Genomic DNA, 20,140 nt, shown 5'->3' with positions numbered 1-20,140 from the left:
TTGTTTGTTTTTTAAATGTAGGGCTTTCCCTTCCTGCTCGTTTTGTCGCCTCTACTTCATACTGGCTTCATTTCTGGTCTTCGCTCCGTCTCTGGCTCTAATCTGCATCAGTCGCATCCCATCTCTCCTCTGCCTTACACCTTCCTGTCAGATCCTTAAACTCTGTTACCTCTTCCCTTACCTCCTAAATACATCTCCTGGAGCCTCACTCAAACTCACCTCGGCTTTGCCTTCTGGCTTGAGCCAATTAGCAGTTTACTCTGCTTCAACTTTTGGAACAAAAATGCCATTGTGTCTCCTCTTAAAGAGCAGCAGCCTAAGACAGAAGCCAAGTGGCTCACAGATAGGATGTGCTGTGTTGCCACACCCTGGACAGCATACAGAGAAAGACCAGAGGAAGGCTGGCAAGTAACACTGGAGCATAATCTAGCCACTTGGACCCTCTTAAACTTTGAGCATTTGATGGAAATGCACTTAAGGCCTGTTGAAAGAGGTAGGAAAAGCCAAGGGAAAACAGGGCCCTTCCTGCTCTGGGCCTCATTGTCCCAGCAGTCAGGAGCTGATGTGTCATGTGCTCCTTGTTACCCTAAAGAAAAAGCTAGAAAACATCAGCGTAATAGTCTTGAAGACTTTGGATTTTAAGAACTACTCCCTCTACACGTTCTTTTATAATGATTTTCATCAGAAGGCTCCTTCATGTAGTCCACAAACTCAGATTTCATAAATCCTAAGCTTCAGAGACTACACTGTGGATGTGGGGTGGACTTAGAGTCAGTCTTTGTCAGCTCCCCTGTTCCTGCTTATCTTTTTTTTTTTTTGCGGGGGGTTGTTTGTTTGTTTTTTTGAGACAGGGTTTCTCTGTGGTTTTGGAGCCTGTCCTGGAACTAGCTCTTGTAGACCAGGCTGGTCTCGAACTCACAGAGATCCGCCTGCCTTTGCCTCCCGAATGCTGGGATTAAAGGCGTGCGCCACCACCGCCCAGCTCCTGCTTATCTTTCACAGTTGCTGTGGGGGTTTGATAAGGCAGCATGCAGTGCTTTTGTGCCCTATATGGGATCTCTCTCTCTCTCTCTCTCTCTCTCTCTCTCTCTCTCTCTCTCTCACACACACACACACACACACACACACACACACACACAGCGTCCAGAGGCTGAGACAGTTACAGACTGTCTCCTTCCAGGGCTTTTTAACTCCGCCTTCCTTCTATATGTCATGCCTCCGACTTGGCTGGCCTGTGTTTGCACTTTGTTTTGTGTGATGCCAGCTCTCACTCATCCGTCACCTGCCTCGTCTGTGTTCCTACTGAAGCCCTTGTCCTCCCTTTGAACCTTTGTCAGACCATGGACGTAGAATTGGGTCAGAAACCTCTTTCAGCTTCCAGTCTCAAATTCCAAGGCTATGGCCTTGTCCCAGGCTCCCTGATGCCCAGAGGCACACGTTTAACCTCATCTTCTTCTGCCGTGTTGTTTACTTCGTCAGTTCCCTTTCTTGCTGTTCTTGTGTCTGCACGAGCCCTCTTCAGGGCCTTTGCACTTGCTCTCTCTGTGAGAATGGAGTGGGAGGAGCAGAGTGTAGCTCTCATCAGCTACAGATGTGCACGTGACCAGCCTAAAGCTGACCTTGCCTCACGGAGTTCTACCCATTCCCTTTCCGATTAGACGTGTCTCCAATAGCATGGCTGTCATCCTATGGTGTTTGCTCATACACTTATTTATATTTTATGTTCTAGCTCCTTGTCACATAAATATCAGCTCCATAAGCGTAGAAAATTTATCTCTTGTTTGTAGGCATAGCAGGTGACCCAAGGAAACTGCCCATGTCCTAAGAGTTTCTCTGAGCATCGTTGTTGGAGGAAATAATGAATTCCTGGCGCCTTCCCTAGGAATGAAAGAAAAATCAATCTAGAATTTTAGGGATTTGTGGCAAAAGTAAGAAGAGCATGATCGTTAGGACCAGATAGCTACGGTTCCCATCATGTCGCCATTATCAATCCCCTGAGTAACCCTGGTCAATGGTGTATTCCCACCACCCTTTACTTTTCTCATCTAATGAGGAATAGTAATGCCCATCTCCGAGCCAGGTGCAGTGCAAAATTATAAATGAAGCACCTGGAGCAAAAAGGAGCGAAAGAAGGGTTCCAGGCCAGCCTGGGCTACATAGTGAGACCCTGTCTTAAACAAACAACAGCAGACCAAGGCTGAACTACTTAGATTTTATGACTGTCAGCATATATGATCTTGAGGCAACGAGTGTTGGTCTCTTTTTCCCCGAGTCTAGGCAGTCATTGCATGGAGTGGGTGGGCAGAAGCTGATGTAGACCAGCTCAAACTCACAGAGATCTCCCTGCCTCTGTTTCCCAAGTGCTGGGATTCAAGGCGTGCACCCCTACACCTGGTTATATGCATACTTCTTAAAGGGAAAGTAAGTTATGACTTCCTGTTAGAGTTCACTGGCAAAGCGGCCCCAGCGGCTCTAAGGAAGAACATACGTACTGAATCCTTCTTGGCTGCATCTGTGAGTACATACACAGAAAATATACAAAGCCCATTTATGTGACATAAACTTTTTGTGCCTGAGGAAAATTTAATCCTTCCACTGTGTGTGTTGTGGGGATGAGCTAACCTGAGTTGGAAACTGTGAACTTCTCCTTTGTGGGGTTTTTGGCTCCCAGTACTGATTTCTATACTATTTGATATTAAATCCCCCTGTCCAAATTTAAGGCATCTTAAGATTTTATATAGTTAGTTGTCTTTTTTTTCCAGGCACAGTTAATTTAAACTTATTTATAGGTGGCTCTTAAATGTTCCAATTTTCTTAAAAATATCGCATAAGCCAAGTGTGGTGGCACATACCTTTAATCCCAGCACTTGGAAGGTGGAGGCAGAAGGATTTCTGTGAGTCTGAGGCCAGCCTGGTCTACAGAGTGAGTTCCAGGACAGCCAAAAATACCCAGAGAAACCCTGTCTTGAAAAAAAAAAGATGTATATTATTATGCAATAATATGCCTGGTATAGATTTATTTCATTTTTATTCATTTATTTACTTTTGAGTTTTTGAGACATGGTCTCACGTTGTAGCCTAGGTTGGCATGGAACTCACTATGTAGTGCAAGGCTTGCCTGGAATTATTATATAGCCCAGGCTACCCTCAAACTCACAGGCATCTTCCTGTCTCCGCCTTCACAGTGCTGGGATTATAGGTATGAACCACCACCATTACCCTGAAATGTTCTGTGGACAAGTTTGCTAATAAAGCTACAGAGAGAACTTCAGAGAAATCATTCTCTAAGTGCAGCAAGTATGCCAAAGAACTGTCTCACTGATGACTAACACTTTTTTGACACTCAGCTGTTGAAATTAAAATCTTATCAACTACGGGGCTGTATTGCTGGATCTGTGCTTTGGTCAAAAGCACTTGATACTCTTCCAGAGGACCTGGGATCCTTTCCCAGCATCCGCATGGTAGTTTACAACTATGAGCTATGTAGCTCCAGTGCCAGGAAATCTAATGCCCTCTTCTGGCTTCCTTGGGTACTGCATGCTTTTGGTGTACATACATGCTGGCAAAACACTCATACGCATAAAATTTTAAGTGATCTTAATGAGTTTATAAAGCAATTCTTGCCAAGACCTCTGCTTGAACTTACAGTCAAGTGATTCAAAGCAACATGACCATTGCTTTATAAACCATCTTATCTCAACCAGGGCAGTATAGAGATGACTTGATTAAGTGATATAAACAGTGCTTTTCTGAAATGGAAGCTTGTTTGCATGCTCATCGGTTAACTTAGTTCCGTGTGGGATTTAAGCCGATGGCTTCAGTAGACGGAGAAGCACAGCATCTCTGGTTCAGCAGGTGCTTGTTAAGCTCCCCCGAGCCTCAGTGAACTGAAAGAATGGAACGGTGGCAAGACAGTATGTTCTCAGGCCTGACAGGTGCCTGACGATTGAAACTTGACCTGTGCCCCTCTTTAATGCAGGTCACACAACTGGTCTCTCGTTAAACAATGAGCGGCTATACAAGCTCACGTACTCCACTGAAGTGTTTCTTGATGGGGGCAAAGGAAAACTGCAAGACAGCGTGGGCTACCGGATCTCATCTGATGTAGACGTTGTGCTACTGTGGAGGAATCCTGATGGTGACGATGACCAGCTGATCCAAGTCACGGTGGGCATTTTCTGTCAGAAGGAAGAAACAGCACCACACTAAGACTAGCTGTCAGAAACACATCATCCAGCAGCGCCTGGTTTGTGCTGTTGGTTATACTTGGCTTGCTGTCTTTCCCAGAAACAAGTGAAGCATCCAGTTTTTGAAGTTGTTGCTGATCATTAGTGAGTTTTCTCCAAATCGTTGAAGCAGGCTGCTCCAGGCTACTGAGTAACTGAAGTCTGACTCTAGTCCTGTGTAGCATCTTAATATGAATAGGGACATTGTATTGGAACCCATTCAGAGTGTCCTGGGAGGAAGGGATTTGCTATGCATGTCATGCAAGGGGAGGCCTCATTTAATGGGTAGAAGGGTAGAGTTACTAATGAGGGACAGATCCTTTTATGGACTGAGCCAAGTATTCCACAGAATGACCGTGTTTGGTCAGCCATGATGGTTTAGGTTGGTAAGACTTTTTCTAATGTTGATACATTGTAATCCTATGGATTTCTTTTAAAGTTAGTTACTGTCAGATAGGTGCACTGGACCAAATACTTGAAACAAATAGCTTTTTGTAGTAAGATTTATTGCAACCCATCTGACAATTCGTTGCTATTTCTTTGGATGTTTTTAGTGGTTGTTGTATTTTCAAAACTGGACCAAGACATCACCGTCCATTCCTCTGAGTCCTTTTCACTAGGACAGCAAAGCTTCCCTGCAGAAAACATTGCCTGCATCCTTGTTCTGTAACTCGGCGGCTCCCCTTTCATTTCATAAACAAGGCGGCAGAATGGGCAGGAATGCTTTCAGACACATTACAGACAGGGGGGCGAGGAGGTAGACAGCAGCTGCTCAATACCAGTGAGAAAAGTGGCAACGACACGAAAGAGCCAAACTCAAGTCACACATAACTCAAGAGCACAGAGTTGAGCATTGTCACTATTGACTCGCGAAAATAGCTAACATTAAATACTTTCTCCTTTTTAAAATGAATGTCAAGGTGAAGCTTCATAGCTTGGTTAAGGCACATGTCACGTGATGTGAGTGACAAATCGTAGGGATCAACATTTGAAAAAATGGCGACCTCAAGTGGTCTCCTTCACCACTTTATTTTTAAGAGGAAGATGTGGGAATTTTTTTCTAATAACTTTTCTTTCTCGACCATAGATAACAGCTGTCAATGTGGAAAATGTGAACCAACAGAGAGGAGAGAAGAGCATCTTCAAAGGCAAAAACACAGCTAAGATCATAGGAAAGGACAACCTGGAGGCTCTGCAGAGACCCATGCTGCTTCATCTAGTCCGGGGAAAGGTAAGGGCTTGGGATGGGGGGGAGTTCTCCCTCCTCCCTGTCGGCTTCCTTTCCACGCAGGTAGGGCTCTAAGGGAATCATTGTTGCTACCTTTGTTCTCATGGAATCATTTCAAGAACTGAGGGGCAAAGGCTGCTGACTAAATGTCTCTGAACTAAATCAAATCATGCTCTGAGTTCTATTTCCTACCCTGCTTCTCTCCTCCCCACCCCCTCCTCATTAAAGTCTTTGTAACAGAATGAAGTATTGACTTATGGATGAGAAACACTGCTTTTAAAGCACACCTCTCATGAACTATTAAATTAGGAAGGATTCCAGAGCCAGTGTAACTGAGACAATCATCACAGCACATTAAATGCATTCAGGAAAGTAGGCAGATTAAAACGAAAGGTCAGAGCTTAGGTAAATAATGTTAATTTGTGAGGATGTCTGTCTGTGTCACCTTAAAGATACAGCAGCTTTCAAAATATTTAGCTCTTCTTTATAAATATACTTGGAAAAGCATCAATTATAGTAAAATGATGAGTGAATATTGTAATATCCATCTAGAAGCCCAGTAAGGAAATTGTGTGAACGCTCAGAAGTTTTACATATGATTGAAATCTAACCTATCTTATGCTCCTCATATGCTGTAACCGAGAAGCAATTGTGAAGAGCAAATCATCAGGCATTCCACATTCTGCTAGGAAAGTTGTGGCTGTTTTATTCACACAGGAAGCTGTGCACTCAAGTTCAGTCATGAAGCAGAAACACAAAAGGGAGATGGGGGAGTTACAGTTGTTGGTTTGTGTGCCTCCAAAGTTCAGCTTTCGACCTCAAAATAACGCTGAGAAGCTTTTAACGCGAAGACGTCAGGAACCCGGATGGCCAGCCAGGATGCGCGTTTGGTTATGAAGTACTGAAAGGGGGGCCAGAGGCTGGCGTGTGCTGTCGCACGTGGAATCCGAACCCCAGCCTCTCAGAGTGCCTTTCTCTTTCCCCACCTGTCAGAGTCTTGACCTCCATTCAAGCTTGGTCCCCATGTCCTTCTTTCTCTGGTGACATTCACACCCCTCTAGGCCAGCTGGTCACAATGGTTTGACTTCCCAGCCTTCTTGGTGCTTTGGAACCCACTCCTGGCCCCCCATTTCTCCTTTAGCCGTCCATATTCATTGGAAGTTATACTTTTCAGGAGAGAAAATGCCCCATCCGCTTGTACTCCAGCCCCTCCACTCCCGGCTCCATGCGTCTCTTCTCCTTTCCCAACATATCTCCACCTTGTGCTGACTGGAGCAGCCATAAAGCTTTTCCTAACATCCTCCAGGCCCACCACCCCTTGAGATCCCTTCTATTCAAGTGTGTCAAGTACATTCTATTCCGTCTCCTGTCCATGGCAGCCGCAAGTTTCTCGGGAGCAGCAATCATGTCTTTCTCCTAGTGCTTCCTGCAACTTGAGTAGTACAGTGAAAATCCCTGAGTGTTTGTGGAGTAGTTGACACGAGCCGAAGTCCTGGTTTATGATTCGGTTAGTTTGTGCTAAGGGGAATGCAGTGCTTCCGGCGTGCTGAGCTCTGCCTGAAGACAGCATGGACGTTGTCCCTCTCTGCTAGTCACAGACCCAGAAGGAACTAGAGTTCTGAGAAGTTAAGAAAACTTCCAAAGGGCACAAAAGTGGCCGGTCACAAAGTTGACATTTGAAGTACAGCCTCTGCCCTAACTTCTGTGTCCCACTGTCCTCTGTGTCCTCCTGGGCTGGCTTGGGGGATTCTCTATTTTATTTTTCCCCGGCATGTATTCACTTACTTGATTTGCATATGGCTTAACTTTATTAACACAAAACACAGTTCTTTTCTTCTCTGGACCTCCAGAGTGGCAAGCTTCTTGAGCCCATTAAATATTAATTGCATTTATGATCTTCCCCACAGCCTATCATTTTACAGCGCCCTTGCCAGGAGCTGAGTGCAAAGTCTTGTAGCACACACACACACACACACACACACACGAGGACTCAGGGGCCCCACTGTCCAAAGGCTGGAGGGACCTGCCACATCACTATTCCAGGGACACCCTTGTGCCAGCCCAGTGGGAGCTGTGGTTTGTGGTGATTCGCCACAGCCACAGGTTAAAGGGCACCATTATCTATCTCGCAATTGTACAATAAAGTACTTGGAAGAGGCTCGACCCTGTAGACTAAGAAGTCAACAGGAATTTCCGGCCACATGGATGTTAGAAAGGTCATTGTCATCTCAGATTACAGGGAGAGAAACCGCGAAGGCCAGGAAACTGCTGCTGGGCAGCTTTGGTGGAGGACATTTCTGCCTTAGGCCAACATTAAGTTCTACACAAAATCCTGAGGTCTCCAGAAAACCCTTTTGTTTTTAGAGCCCCTCTTTCTCCTCTCCCCATTTAGAACTCTGATAGTTACATTTTGAAAGAGCCTAACAAAATACTGAGATACATATTCATTGCCTGTTTTCTTTCTCCCATGGTCACTGGTTGATCATGTGTAAGTGTTTCAGTGTGTTCTGATTTTGTCCCCAGGCAACAAACGAAGTTGGGAACATGGCAGTTACCTGTTAATTCATTGGCACTGACAAGTAAAAGGTGCCTGTTTGGTTTTGGTTGTCCGTACTGCTAGAATCAAATTTGCCTCTTATTTTGCGTTGTGTCCTGGTGTGGATCTGCTATCTACACCTGGCTTTGTAGCTCCTGCTCACACTGACCCTGCATAGCAGCCGTGAGTGGTACCTGTCAAAATCACCCATGTCTTCCTTTGCCTCTGTCCCATACTTTTTAGTTAGATATCAAAGATAAAACGGTGAGTCCCTGTTTGCCGGGATCCGTTCTACTTAATTTTGCTTTTTAGGAAAAGATGTAAAATTGCTTTCTGTACTAAGCCCTTGAATTACAAGGGCATCTTCTTCCCTCTAAGGAAGCTGGCCCAGATTTGATCACATGACTCCAGGCGTTCCCAGCAGTCTGCCTAGCCTCGCTCTCAGTTTGAGCTCCTTGGGTGGGTGGAACACTCAGCTTGCTGTCCTCTGGACGCTGGTGATTGCGGATGCAGATCGGAGGCCTGAGCACTTGGGTATTCAGAATTCATTTCAGAACTAAATGAAGTTATCAGCTTTATGGCCTGAACACCGTAAAACACACTCAGTTCCTCTTGTGAAACAGTGAATTTAAGATTACTGCTGTGACAGCCACATGGGTCCAGCTTATTAATATGGTCATGGTTAAGTAATTTGATATTTGAGGACTCTGGATAAGGGTGTCATCTTTACTTTGGGTCAGATTGGTCTATTCTAAAAGTGACAGCAGCCATATAAAGGACAAAAAACAAAGAAACAAACAAAAAAAAACCCCAAAAAACAAAAAAACAGGCTTGTCCACTTTACCAGCTGTGGGAAAACAATTACCCACAGGAAAAATCAAAACATTTTGGTTGTCTCTGAGTTTATGCTGTTCAGATTCCGTACTGTTATTGCTAAAGAAAGGAAATCCAGTTTACAGTATAGAGCATCAGAAAGTCAGCTTGGATCTGAGAAATTGCCTGTGCTTTGTTTGAGAATATGATCCCTGGATTTTCAGACAGTGAGGTCACTGTCACAGTTCCCTTTTAACCGGTACAAACAGCACTATTCCAACACTGAAGGACAACACAGTGGACGGGCTAACACTGATCACAGATACAGTAGCCAGAAAACCCGCCCCTGGCAGGGTGTGTCTAGGAAGTAAAAACAGAGAGTTGAGGCACTTGGGAGGTTAATTCAGGCACAATATTGTCTCCTAAGACACAGGGAATTTTTAGGTAGGCTGAATTACTCAGATTGATATTAATGAAATTCAGCACATTATTGAACTTTGTATTTCTTTTGAGATTCTCTGCCACCGCCTCTGTAGACCATAGTGATTTTTTACAGGGAAGGCGCATCTGTCCTCTGCTTCTAAACTGCTGGCTGTATTTGAAGTCAGTCCAACGTGAAAACAGCAGGCTGCCTTCTAAAACCTCTTTGCTTTTTTGTGCTGTTTCTAAACGATAGGTTGACTCATTAAAATGATAAAAGATATGGTGCCAATGAATGTCAGTGATAAAACAGAGGCAAGTCACTTCCTTCCTACTCCTGCCCAACCAATCTTCTCATTTCCACCTTTCCCTACCTCCTGGTGAGAGCCTAAACAGTAGCCACAGGCAAGCTGTGCAGTAGAGACAACCCCACCAGTCTTCTGTGCTGAGTGGTGTCCATGCTCTGGAGCCTTGGGCCCCTGGATTCCACTCATGGGCAAACCTGGCCCTGTCAAGCCTACAGACATCATCCGTTCCGGAATCTTAACTGCCATTTGTGGCCGTTGTCACTCTCTTCTGCGAGCCTTTTAGTTGTTGTTTAGTTTGTGTTTCAAACAGAATTGTAAGAGAAAAGCGTGCGATATGAGAGAGGAATGCTCCCGGTTTCTCCTTCTTGCACAAGCCTGGTTTGCACAGCAATCCCGACTCTCTGTAATGACTGCCACATTCCGAACGTTCATTTTCTGCTCCTATGTCCCATTTCTTGATGACCCAGATTCTCAGAAATAAAACCTGCTTCTTTTCACAAGAGAGAAATCACAGCTTTGTGCTAACAATATCTCACACAATCAGTAGGGTGAGAACCCGGCCCCTCCTCCCATATTTAACCAGATCTGATAAACAATGTGTCATTGCTTCATTTTCATTTCTTTTTCGCTTTAGGTCAAAGAATTCTACTCATATGAAAATGAACCTGTGGGCATAGAAAATCTCAAGAGAGGCTTGGCCAGCTTATTCCAGATGCAATTAAGCTCTGGAACCACCAATGAGGTACTTAGCAAGAATTCTAAGAATTCTAGAGCTTGGTAAAGGGTAAGGGGTGCTCGCCTGTAATCCCAGCAACCTGGGAGCTAAGGCCAGATGTTAAGCAAAGGTCTTCACAGACCGTATAGTAACTCTAAGACAGCCCGGGTAACTTCAGGAAACCCACCAGATCTCCACCACCCTTATAAAAGCTGCTTATGCCCACTCGTGTGCTAGTACCCAGTGCAACAGGCAGAGACAGGCGAATTCTGAGAGTTCACAGGCCAGCCCTGCTGACCCAAATGGTGGGCTTCAGGTTTATTGAGAGAACCTGTCTCAAGGGAATAAGGCAAAAAGAGATAGAGGAAAACACCTTTGGTCTTCTGTAGTCTACATGCATGCATATGAATGTGTACACACATACACACGGAATACACACATGCATAACACACACATGCCTCCCAAGCAATAATAAAATATAAAAAGGGCTGGGGATATGGATCAGTGGTAGAGATCTCGTTGAGCATGCATGGGGCCCAGTTCAAGCCCCAGTGCTGCAAAATAAATAAATAGGCCAATAAATAAATCAGTCAGGATATTGTCAATAGGTGTATCGAAATTGTTTGAAAGAATTTCTGCCTATTGAAATTCCGCAGAAAATTAGAACCGCGGTACTGTTTTAGAAAAGTTGTCTTAGGTTGCGCAGTCAGATCTCATTTACATATAAAATTATTTATTGATTAAATACAAAGTTAAGGAATTGAAATCAATTATATTAAAGGGACTTTGGATAATTGTTGTATATGCAGAAAACTTTTGGGATCCAGTGGTTGTTAGGTGTCTCTGTCCTGCTGCCTTGTGGGGAACATATTAAAAATACATTCATGGATTTATCCCAAGGATGCTGAAATTATAGATAAGCAAAAAGCTGAATATCTTTTTTCTATTTTTTTTTAAGACAGGGTTTCTCTGTGTAACAGCCCTGGCTGTCCTGGAACTACCTCTGTAGTCCAGACTGGCCTCGAACTCACTGAGATCCGCCTGCCTCTGCCTCCCGAATGCTGGGATTAAAGTTGAGGGCCACCACCGCGTTTTAATTATCTCAGCTATTTGGAATGCAGTGTCAGTGGGCAGAATCACTACTTTACTCCAAGTCCCCTAATTCAGTGAGGAAATAGAAATGAGTTAGAGAGTTAAGTAGATCTCCAGCTATCAGATTTGAGTCACGCTGTACACCAGTTTTCCTGCCCTTAGTTCATCCAGCCTGTAGGTGGCGGGCCAAGGGAATGCGGCTAGCCTGCTCCAGCGGCAGCAGGTGTAGCTCACAGGGGCCAAGGGGAAAGCTTGGAGGGGTTAAACAGGGTCTAGAGTGGGATGTTTTTGTCTACACTCAGATTTGTATTATGAATGACAATGAATTTAGTTAATCCCATCTTGATACAGCCTAAAAATACCTCCCATTCCCCTGATAATTACCCACATGACCAGAGATTTCAGTTATGGTCAGGCAGTTTGTCCAAATCCTAAGCTCAGAGAAAATAGGAATTGCTCATGATTCTGGGGTCAAGCTGAGGACGTATTTTAAGACTCAACAAAAGAGAGAATCAGCATCCTGTTAGAGCCTTCAAGGACTTCAGCTCTTTGTTTGACATCCTGCGGTAAGGTGGGGTTCTGCCATGGATGTCAGGTGCCCACACAGCGTCCCAAGCACGACGCTCTTAACTTTCTGTTCCAGGTGGATATCTCTGGGGACTGTAAAGTGACCTACCAGGCTCAGCAAGACAAAGTGGTCAAGATTAAAGCCCTGGATACATGCAAAATTGAGAGGTCTGGATTTACAACAGTTAATCAGGTATGGCAGCTCTTGTTTTCTTTGAGGCATTCACTAGTGACATTCTGTAGAGCTTTAAAGTACTAGAGAAGAACAAAGCAATATAACTTGAAGACATTTCTCCTTTTAGGTTATGTCTTCCCATGTGTCAAATAAATAAATAAATACTTCAGTGTGTTTTGCGCGTGGTAGGTGGGCAGTGGTGAGAGGGACTCTTAAAGTTGAAAGACAGCTGCCATTTGATTCCATTAAAGATTAAGAATAATTACTTTCTGCTTATTCACTTATTTGTTTACTTATGCAGGTGCTGGGTGTCAGTTCAAAAGCCACCTCTGTCACCACCTATAAGATAGAGGACAGCTTTGTCACGGCTGTCTCTGCAGAAGAGACAAGGGCTTTTTCCTTGAACTTCCTACAGACGATTGCAGGAAAAATAGTATCGAAGTAAGACAATGCCAAAATTTTATTTTCCTCCATATATTATTGTATTTAACTTTTTCTTGTATACATTATTGTATTTGATTTGTAAATAGGTGTGTGTGTGTGTGTGTGTGTGTGTGTGTGAGAGAGAGAGAGAGAGAGAGAGTGTGTGTGTGTGTGTGTGTGTGTGTGCATGTCTGCATGTGCATGCCCACCGGGCTTCTTTATTTCAACTGTAAATTCCTTGAAAAAAATTGAGTTCAACTTGTTCATCTTCATTTTTCACACAATCTAAAGTAACACATGTGAAATACTAGTTTTTCCTGTCTTTTGCTGACAGAAGGATTAAATTCTAGAAGAGCAGATCAGAAAAGAGTCACTATTGAGACCATTTCTTTGGAATAAGCTTTGCTGACTGGCTTGGTTGGTAGATGGCACGTGACTGCCTTGAACATGGTTTTCAGAAAGCAGGTCCAAACTCAAAAGGGCTGACATCCCGTGTCTTGTCCAGCATCGAGGCAGAATTTCAGATACTTTGAAAGTCTAGACTTAAACTGCCAAGTCTTTGAATAAAACAGTTATACCAGAAAAATTTTGTAATTTTGTGGGGTTTAAGGTGTCACTGGAGATGGTACAGCGCGTGAGTAAATGAAGTAGATTAGCTGGTTTTGTGTTTTCTGAAAGAACCGCGGTTTTTGTATCCCCCCCACACACATACACACACACACGTAAAATCTTACCCTATGCTCTTTCCATCTGGTGCTGCACAGGCAGAATTTGGAGCTGAAGACGACTGAAGCAGGTCCGAGGCTGGTCCCTGGGAAGCAAGTTGCAGGTGTAATTAAAGCTCTTGACTCGAAGTACACAGCCATTCCCATAGTGGGGCAGGTCCTCCCGAAGACCTGCAAGGGCTGTCCTTCTGTAAGTATGAGCAAACCCGGGGCTAATGCTGGATGGGAATCGCTCCCCTCCTCCTCCCTCCCTCCTTCCCGTCCTTCCTTTCTTCTCGATCTCCTTTCCTTCCTTCATTCCATCCTTCCTTCTTTTCTTTTGTCCTTCCTTTCTTTCTGCAGCAAAAATATCATCTGATTCTATAAAGGAATCAATTGTTTTAATACAGATAGCATGGTGATTTGCCACACAGTTAACAGTCATGGATAGAATCTAGCATTCTATTCGATGAGGTAAAAAAGTACAGATGTGAGGAAGTTAAATTGTTCGCTTGTTTCAAAACTGAAAGATGCCACTGATTAGAATTATTACTATTTTCAGAACCATTGTCTGATAGCTGTAGTGTGTGAGAAAATGACATTTTCCTCAGTTCTGCTGCCCCTGTAGCATAGATATTGTCTCTGAACAGTTCCGAGCCCAACAGCAGCATGGCACTAAATCTCACTGTGAGGCGAGTAGGGAGCTCCAAGTATTTGAAAATTTAATTTTCAGCAAGGTTCAAGTGAGTTAGAAAAGGGGTACAGCTCTGCAAAAGATCTCACTTTGCCCTTCCCAAATACCAGACGCCCTGCTGTCAATTAAAAGTCTGCACACTTTCACTAATGTGCTTAAAGTCTGGCCTCAGACGTAGTTATCATGACAGTCATTGGGACCAACACATCCAGCCATCCCTTGGCTGTTGTCCAAGGTCCTGCGAGTTCAGCACTAACTGAAGAAAAAAATGGTACTATGGAGGCGTGGCCTCCAGGGGAAGCAGGCCGCTGTTTTTGCTTCTAGCTTCATACAACATACGAAATGATCCGGGTGACCATTGTATCTCTGTGGAGAATACTTTGTAAATTGGGAGCTCAGAATGAAGGGGGCTGCCCCGTGCCTGTGTTTTGCAGCTGGCGGAACACTGGCAGTCTATCAGAAAACACCTGGAGCCTGACAACTTGTCCAAAGCCGAGGCCGTCAGCAGCTTCCTGGCCTTCATTCAGCACCTCAGGACGGCAAAGAGAGAAGAGATCCTGCAGCTTCTGAAGGCAGAGAAGAAGGAAGTGCTGTAAGCCCACACTGTTGCTCAGGGTTGTCTGTCAGGAAAATGATTTTACACTCTTACTGTCTTTTTATTTTTTAAAAAAAAATTAATTTATTTTATGTGTTTGAACACTGCTACATGTATGTATGTACACCAGGCGTGCCAGTTGTCCCTGGAGGTCAGAAGAGGGTATTGGGTCCTCTGGAACTGGGGTCACGGGTTGTTGTGAGTTGCCATATGGGTGCTGGGAATTATACCTGGTTCTTCTGCAAGAGCAGCAGCACCCTAAATCACTGAGCCGTGTCTCCAGTCCTGTTGTTTTTTCTTATGTAAGAAGGACCCCTTTCGATATTCTATCCTACCTGCAAACCTGGGCTTCTGCTGGTCTGAACTCTCTAGATGCTGTGCCACGGGTCAGTGACATAATGCTCACTTGGCCGGAGGTACTCCAGTTCTCACACTGATTCTCATGACTGCTGTTTTGTGTCCATGAGTCTAAATTAGTACTGGCTCGGCTTTACAGTCATGCTCTGGTATGGGGGTTGCCTCACTTCTATGGAATTGTGTTCTCAAGCTATTAATCAATAAAGTTTTGCTCTGTAGTCCAGGCTATCCTGAAACTTACTATGTAGCCCAAGCTAGCCTTGAACCTGGGTTGATCCTCCTGCCTCAGCCTCCTTACTGCTAGAATCACAGGACTGAGCCACTGTGAGCACGAGCTCAGTATATAGTATTTATATTCATTACTCATATTCACGTTCATTCATATGTTCATTAGCATGAAAAATCAGTTACAAATTTTATCATGCCCAGACTCAAGTAACCAAAGATATTTTTCGTGGCTAGTTTTTAACTAGAATCTTTCTGTGGAAGACAATAACACATTTGTTGTGGGTAAAATAGAGCTATACCATGGTGTTTTTATTTCTAAATGGAAAACACTTTTCTCTTACGTATGAATTTAAAATAGTTATCCACTTTCTATCAGTAATGGTGCTTTGGTTAAACTAGGTGTTTGAGAAATGTGTATATTTACAAATCTAATTAGAGAAAAGTATTCAATCTGGTACTTCAGATTGTATGTGTTACTCACACAGAGAACATTTTGAGCCTAATTTGTGGTTTTATTCACATAATTTTAACCTACAAATCTTCAAGTTGTATTTTGCTTGGGCAAGCATAGTGTAGCTGTTTGTATGTTCTGAGAAAAGAGAAAGAGAATCAGAGAAGTTTAAGTAGAATTAAGAGGTCTTTTGAAGAATGTATTATTAATACTTTTTGTTCAAAGGAAAAATGTACTTCTCTAGGAAGTTCAAGTTAATGAGTGACAGATTTGTAGCAATCCCGTTGTAAGCGCTAAGCCTGGAGAGATGTCTGCTTTACAGGCCTCAGCTGGTGGATGCTGTCACCTCCGCTCAGACTCCAGACGCCTTGGAAGCCATCCTGGACTTCCTGGATTTCAAAAGCGACAGTAGCATTGTTCTCCAGGAGAGGTTCCTCTATGCCTGTGGGTTTGCCTCCCACCCCGATGAAGAACTCCTTCGAGCCCTCCTTGTAAGTCAGGGATACTGGAAAGACGGTGACCCTGGACTGCTAAAATAAAAATGATAAGCGCAAGATCCTGGGGTGTAGGGAGGCCTTAAAGTGGATCCAGTCAGAGACAGGCAGGAGAGCGAGCCCTGCTAGAACTCAATTCTGAGTTCGCTGGCCTCTTTTCTGTGCATCAGTCAGCAGCAGCACAGCAAACCTTCTCACTTAGTGTCTTTGCAGGCCTCGTGACCATCACAACTTATGCTTTATGGCAGTCTGAAGATTATGGCCACCAATCTTACATGTGGCAAAGGAGAGAACACTGGTGCAGAGAGTCTATGTGAAGCTTCCATAAACAGTTAAATTACGTTCACTTCAAAACTCTTCATCTGTTTCTACATACTCATTGATGTCCCTGGTTCATATAAAGACTCGACTAACCTGAATAATCAAACCCCTGAACCCTGAGGGGTTCACAGACTAGAAATAAGATCACCTTGTAAGATCGGAAATTCTAATAGTCAATCCTTCATACAAAACTAGACAGCACGTTTCTAAGTGTCTCAAAAAAAATTCTGGATTTGTTGTCTAGAAACACAGAATCATTTCCCTAAATGCATGTTACTTTATTAACTGAAAGTGTCCCTTTGGAATGCTGGAGTGTTCTGATGGCCTGTTCGACCCCTGCTTGTCCACAGAGTAAGTTCAAAGGCTCGTTTGCTAGCAATGACATCCGAGAAACAGTTATGATCATCATCGGAGCTCTTGTCAGGAAGCTGTGCCAGAATGAAGGCTGCAAGCTCAAAGTAAGTGCCACTTGTCTTGTTCCTGAGAAGTCTTCAGCTTTTCACTGTGTAGTGTGCTAGCTGTGAATTCACCACCTATGGCTTTTACCATGTGGGACATTCCTTCTACACCTAATTTGTAGAGCCTTATCAGAACCGGAGGTACCATTTGTCTCGTGTCTCTTCTGCATCTGTTGAGATGGCCATATTGTTTTGGCCTTCACTCTGCTGATATGGTTGGTTGCATTTGTTGGTTTGCATATCTCAGAGAATATCCAATGTATTATTAAGCATATGGCTCAGATACATATGCTTGCCCCAAGTCGAGCTTGGGTTTCAATAGCATGCATTTAAAATAAAGTCAGGTGTTTCCTTGTTGGCTTTGTCTGGGTGACCTATAAAGTCCTGTGTGTTTCTTGGGTTGCAGTGTGTCCCCTTTCATATCTCAGATGCTCTGTTGTTGCATGTGTGTATGTCTATAGTTCTTATTGTTCTCTTGATGACTCAACCCTTTATCACAATTGAATGATATTCTTTATCTCTTTTGAGTGATGTGTAGTTCTTGTCCTTAGAAGTTGTGGGACTCTACAGCTTCTTCCTTGATTGGAAATTTTTCTGTGATTAGTATAGTCTTCATATGTGAGTTTTGTTGATATGAATTTACTCACTACTGATCACCTAGAACTTTGTATTTTAGTTATATTTGCTAAAATGTCTTTGCTTGCCTGAGTAGGCTATCAAATCTCTCATCTGTTCCATTGAAAAGAGAAAAGAATTCACTTCATGAATATAACTAAATATGAAAAACCAAGTGGATTAAAATATCTGACCAGGCAGTGGTGGTGCATGCCTTTAATCCCAGCACTTGGAAGTCAGGGGCAGGCAGATCTCTGTGAGTTCAAGGCCAGCCTGGTCTACAAGAGCTAGTTCCAGGACAGGCACCAATAACTAGAGAGAAACCCTGTCTCAAAAATTAAAAAAAAAATTAGTAATATCTGTAGATGGAACCTGTGTGTTTGTTTTGCAGACCCAAATAATCACACAGAAATTATATTAATTACAACACTGTTTGACCAATGGCTTACACATATTCTTAGCTAGCTATTATATCTTAAATTAACCCGTCTCTACTAATCTATGTATCACTGTGAGGCTATGGCCTACCAGTAAGGTTACTGTGTTTTTCTCCATTGGCAGCTAAATGGCGTCTCTTACTTAACCTTTTTTCTCCCAGCATTCAGTTTAGTTTTCCCACCTAGCTCTATTCTACCCTGCCATAGGCCAAAGCAGCTTCTTTATTAACCAATGGTAATAAAACATATTCACAGCATATAGAGGGGAATCCCACATCAAATATCTATTAAAAGCCTGTTTTCCTATTTCACAAAGTTAAAATGCTGAATATATACACCCCCTTCCTCCCTATTCTTATTATGAGCTAGCGCCAGTCCCTATTTTCTTCTGCTAAAGAAAGACAGCACTGCTTTTTTCTTCTAAATTCTTGCTATTAAAAACCATATGGAGGATCATTCTTGATACCAAATGGTTCCACAGGAAGCAACTGAAGATAGAATGCAGGATAGGCATTCAAGAAAGGACCACTAACAACAAGGATGCTGAACATGACTATCAGATTTGACAGAAATCAAAGTTGGTATATTGCATCTAAGATATTAGAAAAACAAAAGATCTCTGTATTTCCAACTTCAATAGTTATTAAATAGCTGATTTTTAAAATCAATTTCTGTGTTGAACATTGTGGCTAAAGACAAAATTGTTGTAAGGAGAGGAGGAGGAGAGCCACTTGTTTGTCCCAGCCACCCGGCTAGCTTACACCTAAAATAACAACATGCAAATTGTATTAATTAAAACACTGCTTGGCCCATTAGCTCTAGCTTCTTATTGGCTAATTCTTACATCTTAATTTAACCCGTTTCTATTAATCTGTGTATCGCCACATGTCTGTGGCTTACCAGAGATTCTAACCTGCGTCTGTCTGAGGCGGAGGATCCATGGCTTCTCTCACTCTGCTTTCCTTCCTCCCAGCATTCAATTCTGTCTTCTCTGCCTACTACCTAAGTTCTGCCCTATCAGGCCCCAAGCAGTTTTTTTATTCATTAACCAATGAAAGCAACGCATGAACAGAAGAACCTCCTACACCACAAAATCCATACTAAAAGCACCCAGTCAGCATTATTTACCGAGCATTGACTTTATACTAGGTATGATAGCAATCCTTTAATATAAAGATGCACAGAATATCATACCACCCCCAAAGAATTCCTTGTCAGTTTAGCACCTACAAAAATATCAATACAGTGAGCCCCCTGCCTATGAGGATTCTCCATTTGAGACTTAGCCAGCCATAAGTTGAAAACAGGGAGGGGAAATGCATATGCAGTGGCCATGTGCCCAACACAGCATAGCCACTCACCTAACAGCCACAATATACAGAAAACAACAAATATTCTAGAGATGGCTCAAGTAAGCAGGAGGGTGCACATAGATTCCATGCAAATATTGTTTGATTTTTGTCTAAGGATCCCAACACCTTAGTAATCGTGGTATTACCAGGAGATCCAGGAGCCAACCCCCTTGGATACTATAGTATTAAACCATGAACAAAGGGATCTGGGGATATGGAACCACAGTTGTCTTTGAGGTGTGGAGGGAGTTTCCTCCATGTCGAATAACTTAGCTTTGTCTGGAAGTGTGCTGACGTTGTGCGTCTGGAGTGTGTTAAACACTAAATGCCCATTACTAATTACGCTCTGCTTCTCTAGAACACATAAGCATGCCTTTGAGAAGACTTGGTACCTTTAGCAAACTGTACTTGGCAGCCAAAGCAGGGTTCCTAAAAGCTGATGTTCTCTTGTCTGCGCGTGTCGTTGGGCATTTGTCTGAGGTGTGTGGTGTTGTAGGCAGTGGTGGAAGCTAAGAAGCTAATCCTGGGAGGACTTGAAAAGCCAGAGAAAAAGGAGGACACCATGATGTACCTGTTGGCTCTGAAGAATGCCTTGCTTCCCGAAGGCATCCCGCTCCTTTTGAAGTATGCGGAGGCTGGAGAGGGTCCTGTCAGCCACCTGGCTACCACTGTGCTCCAGAGATATGATGTTTCCTTCATCACAGACGAGGTAAACACCTTAGCAGTAGGAGGGAGAAAAAACACTTCTGGTAAGCCAAATGCCATCTCCTCACAAGTCTCTCTGCTTTTGGTTTTGGTTTTTCTCCACCCCCCCCCCCCTTTGCTTAGAAATAACTCTTAAGTTGTATTTAAGGCTGTTTGAAATCAGCCTCACCTTTTGAATGGATAATTCCTGTATCCTGAAACACATCTTATTTTAAGAAACAAATTC

General features: G+C 43.4%; 1 protein-coding gene across 1 annotated transcript in view; it reads left to right on the top strand.

The window, feature by feature from the left end:
* Positions 1 to 20,140, top strand: part of Mttp (microsomal triglyceride transfer protein) — a 37,909-nt gene that overhangs the window by 2,006 nt on the left and 15,763 nt on the right. The window contains exons 2-11 of the mRNA XM_057793698.1: positions 3,980 to 4,167; positions 5,314 to 5,457; positions 10,166 to 10,273; positions 11,982 to 12,098; positions 12,382 to 12,521; positions 13,268 to 13,418; positions 14,336 to 14,493; positions 15,855 to 16,023; positions 16,698 to 16,805; positions 19,706 to 19,918. Coding sequence (XP_057649681.1) covers positions 3,980 to 4,167; positions 5,314 to 5,457; positions 10,166 to 10,273; positions 11,982 to 12,098; positions 12,382 to 12,521; positions 13,268 to 13,418; positions 14,336 to 14,493; positions 15,855 to 16,023; positions 16,698 to 16,805; positions 19,706 to 19,918 — 1,496 coding nt within the window. The remainder of the gene's footprint in view (positions 1 to 3,979; positions 4,168 to 5,313; positions 5,458 to 10,165; positions 10,274 to 11,981; positions 12,099 to 12,381; positions 12,522 to 13,267; positions 13,419 to 14,335; positions 14,494 to 15,854; positions 16,024 to 16,697; positions 16,806 to 19,705; positions 19,919 to 20,140) is intronic.

The sequence above is a fragment of the Chionomys nivalis genome, chromosome 18, assembly GCF_950005125.1.
Source record: "Chionomys nivalis chromosome 18, mChiNiv1.1, whole genome shotgun sequence".
Taxonomy (NCBI): domain Eukaryota; kingdom Metazoa; phylum Chordata; class Mammalia; order Rodentia; family Cricetidae; genus Chionomys; species Chionomys nivalis.
Note: the sequence above shows the minus strand (reverse complement) of the source record. Positions and strands in the feature narration are given on the sequence as shown.